The sequence below is a fragment of the Egretta garzetta genome, unplaced genomic scaffold, assembly GCF_000687185.1.
Source record: "Egretta garzetta isolate BGI_Z169 unplaced genomic scaffold, ASM68718v1 scaffold258, whole genome shotgun sequence".
NCBI lineage: Eukaryota > Metazoa > Chordata > Aves > Pelecaniformes > Ardeidae > Egretta > Egretta garzetta.
Genome location: NW_009260413.1, coordinates 1,558,648 through 1,569,946, shown reverse-complemented (window position 1 = coordinate 1,569,946; position 11,299 = coordinate 1,558,648). Strand labels below are relative to the sequence as shown.

The window sequence follows — 11,299 nt, the reverse complement described above, 5'->3', positions numbered from 1 at the left end:
CTCTGTAGGAAATAATTTTGCAGTGATGTCAGGTGTAGAAAATAAGAGTAAAATAGAGTGCCTGATGCCAATGAACTAATGGAATGGTTATTGGTTTTGAGTTGTTTTTTGTTTATGTCTGCTTTTGCTATGTTTTCCTTGCAAAAATTTTAGAGGAAATTTTTGTTTTGCTTGCCTTCCCCCCCCCCCCCCTTTTTTTTTTCCATAAGTGATGGCTAAGTCAGTACTCACACGTTAGACTTCCAAAACTTGTATGAGAAACAAAAATCTTTTAGCTTTATATGATACAGAAATGGAGTTCTTGCTTTAAACTTAGCTTTTTCATTTTAAGAGATGAAGATGTTCTGTGGTATGCTTATTGTGGAGAAATTCATAGAGAGTGGTAGTTTCAGTATCTTTATCCAATTCCAGGATGTTTCTTACCTGATTTCCAGGCCTGATTAATACTGTATTACTACAGCTTGCTTCTGTCCTTTTGCAGAAGTAAAGCTACAACAGTTAGTGATATGAATGGATTGAAGTCTCTTTCTGGCAACAAGGTATTTGTATGTTAAAATTCATTTTCTTCCTATTAACTTGTACGCTGTTGTGTTTTTCAGTGTTTAATGTTCATGACAGAATCTGGAGTTTCTAGTTTTCCTAACATGTAATATCTTAAATTAAAACTACTTATTTCTTTGAAAAGTAATGTTTGCTTTTGATGTGCCAAAAGGTGGATAGTGTCATTTTTAATACTGCTTGGTTCTTAATTTTGCTCTGGCATGGTTAAAAGAACACCACTGAATGATATTTTTTTTTTTTTTCCAAATCTCTTTATGCTTTATGTATTTTCAGCTTCTTTATATTTCAGTTTAAAACTTGAGCACTGTGATTGCAAAATGGAAAACTGTACATCTTTATGTAGTTGACCATTTAGCACTTTGTTTTGTTTCATACAGCATGTCAAGAGCAATGGGAATCCTACCTTATTGGTCTTACCTAGAAAAGTTCTTAAATCACTCAATCCATCAGTTTACAGGAATGTTGAATATGATGTTTGGCTCCAATCCAAATGGGGTAAGTAACCAAATACTTAGAAGTTCCGCCTTTTGCAAGCTGATGTATAAAGTGAAGCCCTCTTGAAGTACAGTGGTGCAAACGGCAGTTTGGGTTTAGGCAGTGGTCTTCCTCCATGGGTCAGTGTGCAGATTTAGGGCCTGAACTTCTGGTTTGCCTTTTACTGTATCAAGAAAGTAACTTTTGATATATTTAAGCTAATGGTATATTACCGCTAATGTATTTACAGATCAGCAAAAACAAGATTTTTCTATTGCTGCTGGCATGCAATACTCAGTTGGAGATAAATGTAAAGTAAGTAGTATTGAATTCTAGTTTTTAGACATATTAAGATTTTGCTCAAGATGCCAATTTTTCCTCTTTGTTAACTATTTTGATATATATAATTGCTACTTTATAAATATTCTTTGCTTGTGTCTTCCAACTGTGCATATGCTCACTTAATTTGTTGGTGGTGTTCAGGACTTACAGCACACATGTAGAAAAGGCTTGTAATAGAACATCTGATCAGTGCAACTTCACTGCATTAAAAAGTCACAAGGTTAGCTTCAAGAATATATTAAATAAGATGACTGTGGAACTTAACATTAAGTATGCAAGTAAGTTAGTGCATACTTGCCTCCATGGTGAGTCCTTGCTCAGTGTTGTAGAGTGCTTGCCCCTGTGTGAGAAGTAGGTGCATTGAGGGCAGTTTACTTGGTTCAGGCTAAGCTCTGTTCTTCTCTTGGTGGCCTCTGTAAGCTCGCTATTTATTCCCATGATGTGCAAAAGTTGGGGGGGTAGGTCTGTTTTATAAAACTAATTGTTCTCTTCACTGCATCTTTTGCTGGTGGCTGCACTTGCTTTATCGTACTGCTGCATGATAAAGTGTTTGCGTGCACACAGTTGCATGATGAACAATGGATTTGTAGTGTTCTCTGCCATACGGGCTTTTCTTTGGAGAGACCAAAACCAACTTCGTAGTTCCATGTATTTGTGTTCAACTCTGGAGATAATGATTACTGTTTGTAAATCGGCATTGTTCTAAACACATTACTTTCAAGTAATGCAGTAGAGTTCGCTTTAGTTACTGCTGATCCTGAAGATCCTGAAGTTTTGGGTGATTCTTCCTCTTGAAGTATTCAAAGTGTGTTACGCAACTGCTCTTCAAATTCTATTAAAATTTGTAGTATGTGTGTCTGCTTAAGAAGAAATAAGATTTGCCATCAAATTTTATAGTACTGGGTTTTTAGATTATTCTCCTTAGGTGTGTTAACTAAACTGGTGATACTTTGCTAAATATGTTTGTTTCTAGGACATTTGACCATCTATTAAAATTGCTAACGTGAAAATATTCAGTTAGGTTTATCATGCAACACGGAGGCTCTTCCAGTTTGTATTTTTTTTATTTGTGTGATGGAGTTAAGCATAGTGAATAAATTGCAGGAAAAACACATCTCTAAACTTTACAAAAACCCCAAACAAACAAAAAAAAAAAACCCAAACAAAACCACAAATCCCCCAAACCCACACAAAACAAACAAGAAAACCTCAAGGGGAGTTGATTATTTATTGCTTAATAGTACAGGCTTAAACTTTGTGTTTAAGACTGACCCTAAGGCTGTCTTGTAGTATTTACTAAAGGGTACAGATATTATTAGTAGAAAAAACTCTTGTAATTAACATACTCTCTCTGTCAAATTTTATATGTACCTGGCAAGACAGTAAATATATGGGATAAAAACATGGGAAGGGAAGATGAAGTAAATGGTGAAAAGTGGAGTTGACCAAATTAATACAACTGGAAAGCCGAATGGTATAGCAGAACATTATGAAATTTATTTTATATTTGACAGAAGAATTTTAAGAACAGTCAGATAAGTAACACTATGATCATGTCTGAACAACTTTTTTTTTTGTTATTTAAGAAAATCCCAACTTTGTGAAGAATAACTCCAGAAATAATTGGTGTTCATTATGTTCTTAAACTAAATTTCACTGAAGTTAGTAATGAATTTTTCTTTTCTTTACATGGATTTTAACAAGGAAAAGCTTTATTATTATAAAAAGTTTTATTCTAAGAAAAAGTGTTTTCAGTAAAGCTGAAGAGCCTTGATACACTGGTTACTTTCTCACGTAGTTTTGGAAGCCATGTTTCATTAAGTAGTGTTACCTGGCAAGCCTTCTGGTTTTCTTTTTTAATAGTATTTTTATTTCTTTTTGAAGGAGCAATATGGATTGAAGATTTGCTTTTGATACTTCTATTTTTAACATAGCTGGTATTTTAAAGGGTTAAGTCCTCTTGTTGTCTTTGAAGCTAGAGCACCTTTTTTTTTGTTCTTGTTCCTTATAGGTGCGCTTAGACCATAATGGGAAGTTTTATAATGCCCATATTCAAGAAGTTTGCTCAGAGAATGGGCCAGTTGTTGTATTTGTAGAAGAGCTTGGAGCAAAGTAAGTGCTTAATCTCTTTTGGAAGAGTGCCAAACTGAACCTTGCTAATGGCAGCATTACTTGAGTTCAGAGTTAATTTCAGCCCCTGAAGTGTATCTGCTTTTTTACTTGAAGCAGTACTACCACAAAACTGTTAAGAAAACAACATACTAAATAAAAAAAGGAAAAAGGGGTTCTGCATTGATTGTCACTTCGGACTTTTTTCTGTAGTGAGAAGTAGTCTGGATGTTACTTGCAGAGTAAAACAGTAACTACATTAATTATAGAAAATTTTTTTGCACAAGATTCAATCCTAAACTGATTGACACCATCCTAATTAAGTGTTGCTTGTTGTGCTTAATAATTAGATGCTAGATTTGTGACAAGCTTTTCATATTAAAAGGTCCATCAAAGCACCTACCTTTGCTTGTTGGTTCAGTAGCTCTGCCTGATTTCATTCAGAGAGTGCTGAGTTGCTGTTTAGATCAGCGTCATCCTTGCCCTACCTTGGAACAAACTAGGTGTTTAAAGTTGTTGGGGGTTGTGGGGTTTTTTTTTGTGCATGTTGTTGGTTGGCTGTTTTTGTTGTTTTTTTCTGGGGTGGTAGCAGTGGTGGTTTTGGTTGTTTGTGGGTGGGATGGTGTTTGTTTTATGGGGGCGGTTTGAGACATCTTCTTGAGCTCTGCTGTAAGTTCTCTTAATTCTTCTGGGGCAAAAAACCTCCCCACAGTTGAGTGTAGTTTGGGAGGAGGAAACACTTTCAGTCAAGGTAAATGAGGGAAGGAGAAAGATGCCCATTGATTTCATGTAATCTAAAAAAAAAATAAAAATGTGAGATCTGGGGATTGTCTCGCAGTTTGTTCCCTTTTTAAATTGAGATTTAACCTGATTTGATTGTCTTACTTTCAATTAATGTAAATAGTTACTTGGACATCCTACAGCATCCTCAATTTAAAAACACAGTAATTGTTCTGCACTATGAACCACCAATATCATGGTTTTTCAATCTTGATATCTATTGTAGCATTTGTGATAAGTTTATCTGAGTATATTGCTTTTTCTGATCATTCTCCTTTTCTGTCTGCCCTGAAGACATTACAATACTTGCTCCACAAATAGCTGATCATTCTTTACTGGATAAGTTCGCATCGACTTATCAGAGAGATTTCTATTAAAAAACAAAAAAAAAGAAAGGTTTGTTCTACAGATTGCTTGAGTGTAATCATAAAGAACAAAGGACTTTGAATGCAATGTACGCAATGTGATAAAGAAAGGAAGGATTTATCTGTCTTAGTAAACATGTGATATTAATTTATGCAAGGTCTTTAAGATACTTTTTGCTCCATAATTCCTTGTTTTTTAGGCATGCTGTCTCACTGAAGAGCCTTAAACCTCTTCCACAGGCCTCTCCTATGGAGGGCTGGAACACTGTGCCAGGGAAGAAGATAAAAAAGTTTTTCCCAACATGGGGGCAGAATGCTCAGCCTGGTAGGATTTTACCTCTCTTTCTGTGGCAGAATCTTTATTGTCAGATGTTTTGTCCCAAAGAGTTTAAAAAAATGATTAAAAAAACCCATCACATCTTTATCACAGATGCAGATTGCAGAGGGCCAAAGAATCAGAGCAAGTCAATAAAACCCCAGTCAGCACTACCTCCTCGACTTCAGCATACTGCGGGAACCAGGCAGCATCAGTTCTTATGTTCTGGACCCCAACCTCATCAGACCTCAACTGAGCAAAAAGCTCCAGGCAGGAATCCTTCTCAGACTGTAAGGTAAAACTCCAAATACTGTCTTCCTTATCTTGAACTCTAGCTGAGCTTGGAGCCCAGGTGCCTGCTTCAGCTGTTTCCAACATGCTCTGTTGAAATATGTTGCCATTGAATAAATGAGAAATGTTCCAAGTCCAATACACACAAGCACAGGAAAAAGAATTCTTTTATTTTTTTATTTGTAAAACTTTTTCAAAACTGCCATCATGAGCTCCCACTTTTTTCTTGCTTGGCAGCATCTCCCCTGGAAGCACTGTACACAAAACTGGGGTGGTTCTTGGAAAGTGGATGTTGGGTTTTTTCTGGTTAGGACTGAAGTAATGTCCTATGTAGCGCTTCTTGGGTGTGGCTAAGGTCTTCCCTCAGCTTCTACAGAACCTGTCGTAGAGGGCTGCTTCATGTTACGACTTGATCACTTGAAGGAGTATGAGAACAGCATTTTGCCTCCATTTGTTGGTAGTGATTTTTTTGATTCATTCTGCTGCTGCAGCAGAGTTTCTGTTTTCTTCATTGCCACTCTTCTGTTGTCTCTAAAAGACTGTTCTGTACTTGGCTGCAAACCCAAACTCTTTGTGGTCTTTTCTGTCACTCTTCTATATCGTAACTCCTTGTGGAAAAAATTGGGCTGGGTTGTCTTTGGAGTGTGCCACATGCAACATTTTAAGGGCATTTTTGTTCCATGCTTAACCTAAATACGTAAGTATTCTAAAACGTTTAGTTACATAATTCAGAAAGCTGAAACAGTGATGCTAATTTTGTGTAGTGATGCTTCAGACATTGAAAATTATAATGCATTTTCCCTTTTGTTGTCGTGTTTACAGAAGTCTTCTTCCCCAGCTTTCTCTTGCATGTTCCTAGATAGCAGATGGGGGGTGGTCAGTTTTCAGTTGGCACAGAAATGGATTAGATCACTTGATGTAGGCATTTGTTTTTTAACTATGATCTAATAACTACCATTTGTTATAAAGGCTTTCAAAATTGTATCAAACTGAATAAGTCATGGACAAAATCCATTCTTTTCTTAAATTTTATGCATATGGGTAACTTGCAGTGGGCAGAAGAGGATCTGGTACATGTGGAATCGCATAAGCAGCGCTATATAACTATCTTCTTTCTTCCTTCTAAACCTGGAGTTTGTATTGTGTTTGATACTGGTGAATTTATCTGTCAAAGTGATCCCGTTTTCATTTTTTCCCTTTAGAGAAAGAAAACCAGACCGGGAGAGAACCGAGGATCTGAACCATGGCAGCAGAGATTGTAACTACTTTGGCCTGTCGCCGGAAGAACGCAGGGAAAAACAGGCTATAGAAGAATCTCGTTCACTTTATGAGATCCAGCAGAGGGATGAACAAGCTTTTCCTGCTCTTTCCAACGTATGCTTTTTTTTCATTGTAATTAATAATGCATTTTTCATACTTGTCCATGAACTTCTAATTAGCAGTTGTTTTGCTGTCCTTGCATTACAATTCAAAAGTTAAGAATATTTTCTTCACACTCACTTTTTACATAGAAATATGTGAATCTACAACGCTTTATATATTCAAGATAAGATACATACGTAGTAGTTTCCCCTGGGAATAATTAGTGTCTACCACACACAGTTCTTTAGGCATGTAAATATGGTAGACATGTGAGCTTCTGAAGCTGTGGGCTTCTTTTTGTTTCTCCTGTCTTTGGAAGGCTTTGCACTCCCTTACAGTTACTCAGATGTTGTCTTTTTCTTGTATGGTGGGATCAAACTTCAAGGTGAGGACAGAAGTTGGTCTGAAGTACAGTTTAATTTAGCTGAGAAATAGCTCAGTAAAATGGCACTGAATTAGTATTGGAGTTGACTAGGTGATTGTTTCTGATTTGGTTCGCATAAAACCTGTTTTATTTATAAGTGGCTTTTCTTTTTAGCCTGAGAACTTACTGGTATGAGAACTTGCCTAGTCTCATGAGTAATGCACATTCTTTGTCAGACTTGCTCTTTCACTGTTGTGGAGCTAGGCTGGCCTCAGTGGATTTGTCTATGTCTGAGGGAAGAATGTAGCCTTTAGTTTTTGAGAGGTTATTCTATTGATGCAATTTTTAAAGACAGTGGATTGGAGTCTTGGTACATCCAGCGAGCGAGCAGATCCTGTGGGTAAAGAGCTGCTGTCTACATAGGTTTATTCTAGAGGTGTGTGGGGTTTTTTGGATTTAAATCCTAGGGCAAACAGAAAGAACCACCAGGCTGGGAAGAATGGGTAGGTGAAAGATGGGCCTTAGATCTTTTGCTTTGTGGAGGTGACTTCCTGTGCTGTATCTTTCAGTTCTTGAGCAGTAGTTACTTACATTGGTCTAATTGAGAGGAAATGTACAGCTCTTGTGCTGGAAAGAGCAGACTGACTGAAGCGTAACAGACAGATGTTGCGTGCTCTCTCTGAGCTGTGATGAACAGTATGCTGTATTTGCTTACCTGTAGAAGGAGGACATGATTTTGAAGGGATATTGTCTGAGTGAAGCAGGTTTCAGTTGTCACGTAGACTAATGACATGAATGCTTTTAAAGGACACTTTGCAAAATTTAGCAATGAATGAAAGAGCAGGTAAATCTGAATGGTATTAAGCAAGACTGCTTTCCCCCAGCCCCTTCCTTTCTGCCTATTGCAGAGATAAGTATTAGGTGTCATGAAGGCATAATAGTATCATATCAGATGATGGCAAGGTGTCATTGGACTTCTTTCATAAATTCATATTTCTGCTTTTGTAAACTTCTATAGAATCAGTCGGTCTGTCAGGCTGCTACACAGACTGTGGATAATTTAAACCAGAAAAAGTTCTCAAATAATGAGAGAAAAAACAGCAAGTGGACAGCAGAGGCGGCTGCTACACAGACTGTGGATAATTTAAACCAGAAAAAGTTCTCAAATAATGAGAGAAAAAACAGCAAGTGGACAGCAGAGGCGGAAGAGCAGAAAGGATAAAGGTAAAAAAAAAAATTGGTTTAGATCAAGACTTTTTTTGTTTTGCTTGTTTTTATTACTGGCCTCAGAATTTATTCAAGATGGGGAATCTGTTTAGTCAACAATGGGAAAATTGTCATAAATAATAGTGCCAAACTAAGCTTGGTTCAAGGTAGCAAAGTTGTGGTTTGGGAAGAAAGTACATGTTTTCTTGCTTTGTGATCGTGGCAGGAGAGAGCAGGCTCCTTGCTGGAATTTTTATAGTAAATGGGAAGAGGAATGAGTGAGATGAAAAGACTATCAGAGCTACCCTAAATTAGATCCTGGTAAAATTCTAGTGACTATGGCAGAAACTATTAAGAGTGCTTACTGGAGTCAGTTAAGAAAAAAGCAAGTAAAAGTATTCAATGTGGTGTGGTTAAGAATTGGCATTCAGTGGTACAGAAAGAGGGGAGAAGGTGGTGTACAGAAGAGTTGAACTCCTCTCCCCCCCCTGTTTACAGTAGAAAGAGCTGTCTCATGGTCAAAATTTGTTTGGGTTTTCTCCCTCTCCCCAATCTTTTATAATACTCTTTAGCTTCTCATCATTGACTCTGAGCTTTTCCTCTTCTGGGAGGGAGTGGAACGTGGCAGGAATAGATGAAAGCTGTAGTTGTCAGGAAGTAGTTAGTAAATCTTTGCTAAATGCAACTGATTTTTTTTTTTTTTTTTTTTTTTTTTAATTTTTTTTTTTTTCCTGTCAGCTTTGCCATAACTAAACGATGAATTTGATCTTGGCTTCTTCCACCTTTTTTTTTTCTTTTTTCTTGACTAAATAATGCAAACCCTCTAGCCGCCTCTTAGAAGCTGTTCCTTCCCTCCATTTTTTGGAAATTTTTTTGTTCCCTTATCTCTGGCAACAGCAGAGACATTGCTGTTGTGTATTTATGGTACTTGTGCTCCTTAGTCCCTCTTACAACATGTAATGCCTTCTTGAATAGTCTCGCAAGGACTGATGTTACCTATTTTTCATTCTCCAAACATCTGAAACATTTGAAAACTTGTTTCATCAGCAATGCCAAAATGTTCACGTAGAGAAAGCTCTTTACCACAGTGTTATGATAGATTTTGCTGAAGTGTGTGGCGTGTACAGCTTTCTCTGGTTTTTGTGACACTCCGGGTTGCATTGCCTCTTTTGAAACTAGGTTAAAAATCCTATGGGAATAAACTGTATTTCCTTCTGAGTATGTAGAAATTCCTACTGGTGCTTGGGGACTTGGCAGTAGTTCTCATAATTAGTATTGTTTTAATTTATATTGTTGTGTAGTTGTGATGGTGCATATATTAAGCTTTTAAAAAGTACGTATTGATTTAGCACCTACTATTAAACTTATGCGCATGAATTTGATTGGCAAGCAGTGGTGACCAGATTTGAAGAACTTGTACAGATCTTATTATATGATTATGCTATCACTGTTTTTCAAAACAGTCTTCCCTCCCCCAAGTATTTGCTGGTGCTGGAGAAATTAAACTTTCTGCATCAGTCTGAAAACTTCCTAGATCTTTTGAACCATTGAAACCTTCTAAATGGATCTATCTTTTACTTGGTCAAAAGTAGACAAGACTTTAAGCTTCTGTTCTCTTTAACACTGGAATATGGAAATGCAGATCAAAACATTTTCACTTTAAGCAAAGCACAAACTTACTTCTTTTTCACTAGGAGGGATGTAGGATGAATGATATGTGTTTAAACAGACAGCTACATTTCTTTCCTGCTTCCCTCAAGCATCACTGAAATGGTTAACAAACATCAGTAAAGAACTGTAGAGCTTTGAAAACCCAGGTTGAAATAGCTGCTCTATTACTTCCCTAACAACTGTTTATTTTAGGATGCTTTGATCTTTGATAAAAATTGAAGTTTAAGTTTTCTGAAGTAATATATGCTGAGGTAGGTTTTGTTTTGAAGGTTTAACTTTGGAAAGACAAACTTTTAACTGGCTTAAGTTGTGATAGCCATAAATGGTGTAATGGTTCATTTACTAGGTTATGTCTTGGTGTTGCAGAGTCAAATTCCAGGCAGATCCACTTAAGTCAGAAGCTTGAGCCAAATTCATCTGAGGTAATCCTAAAGAAAAGACCAAATTTTTTTTAAATGTTATTGCTTCTCTGATACATGATTAGCAGAGCAATAGCTGCCTTTAGAGTTGTGATTGCTGCTGCTGCTTTACAGTTTTTAGTGAAATACTTCTAAGGTTGGAGGCTTGTATTGCTGTCAGCTTTCCTCAGCCCCTGTAACCCATACTTATAGTCTTTCTCTGCAATCTGAGTTTTCTCAAATCTGGGTTCTCGAGAGCACGTACGAATTTGGATTTGTAATTGCTTAGTACAGCCTGTACTTTCAGTATAATGGGACCACAGAAGGTTTGATGTTTACTAATAGCTACTGTGCTAACAGACCATAATCTCTGAAGTTCAGTGAAGATTTGTGGCCTCTTGTTGGCTTTTAACCTTTGCTGTCTGCTCAATGAGCACAATGTTACACTAGTATAATAGTGATTGGGTACTTAGCCCTCTTTGTATATAGTGTGGTTTAATATCTTTGTATGCCTCTTTGAAAAGTAAATCTTACTATTAGACTAGCTGTGTCTGTTGTTTCTAACTTTGCTTTAGAAGAATAGTCAAGATGAGAGTTATCCAAAAGCTTCATCTCCTTTGGAACAAGTAAAAACAGATTCTCCAATTCTTGCTGAGCAAGTAAGAAATGTTTGTTTGATTTCAAAGTTTTCCAGTCAGGAGACTTCAGACAAGGGGGAGCTTCATCACAGCCACGTATGTATTATAATACTGGCTTTTAATTATGTAGTCATTTCTACAGTCATAATGCTAAAATTTTGTAATTACAGTTAGGAATCTGTTATGTCCAACATAAAGAATGTAAAAGGGCAACCCTTGTTAGAAAAGTAAAAGTATATACTTCCTGTTCTGAGAGGGGTTATTTCATACCTTTCTGCTAAGATAACCATGCTTTTCTCTTTAAATTCTTTACCTTCGCTTTTTCAGGTTTCTCCAAGGTTATTGGTAATCGTTTGTGAGGGTGGCTTTTCTTTTGGATGGGAGATACTTAAATTTAATGCTTGTGGAGGTGGTTATAACAC

At 36.8% G+C, this 11,299-nt stretch overlaps 1 protein-coding gene across 18 annotated transcripts in view; it reads left to right on the top strand.

The window, feature by feature from the left end:
- The window catches only part of OTUD4 (OTU deubiquitinase 4), a 30,407-nt gene that overhangs the window by 12,668 nt on the left and 6,440 nt on the right, over positions 1-11,299 (top strand). For 2 of the 18 annotated variants that reach the window (XM_035899209.1, XM_035899208.1), the window contains exons 8-15: positions 482-539; positions 939-1,056; positions 1,286-1,350; positions 3,389-3,489; positions 4,832-4,956; positions 5,062-5,242; positions 6,441-6,612; positions 10,815-10,973. In XM_035899209.1, the coding sequence (XP_035755102.1) occupies positions 482-539; positions 939-1,056; positions 1,286-1,350; positions 3,389-3,489; positions 4,832-4,956; positions 5,062-5,242; positions 6,441-6,612; positions 10,815-10,973 (979 nt within the window). Of the gene's footprint in view, positions 1-481; positions 540-938; positions 1,057-1,285; positions 1,351-3,388; positions 3,490-4,831; positions 4,957-5,061; positions 5,243-6,440; positions 6,613-7,982; positions 8,088-8,130; positions 8,189-10,187; positions 10,264-10,814; positions 10,974-11,299 lie in introns of those variants that run through there. The other 16 variants (XR_004842630.1, XR_004842629.1, XM_035899221.1 and 13 more) reach the window with 16 other exon arrangements.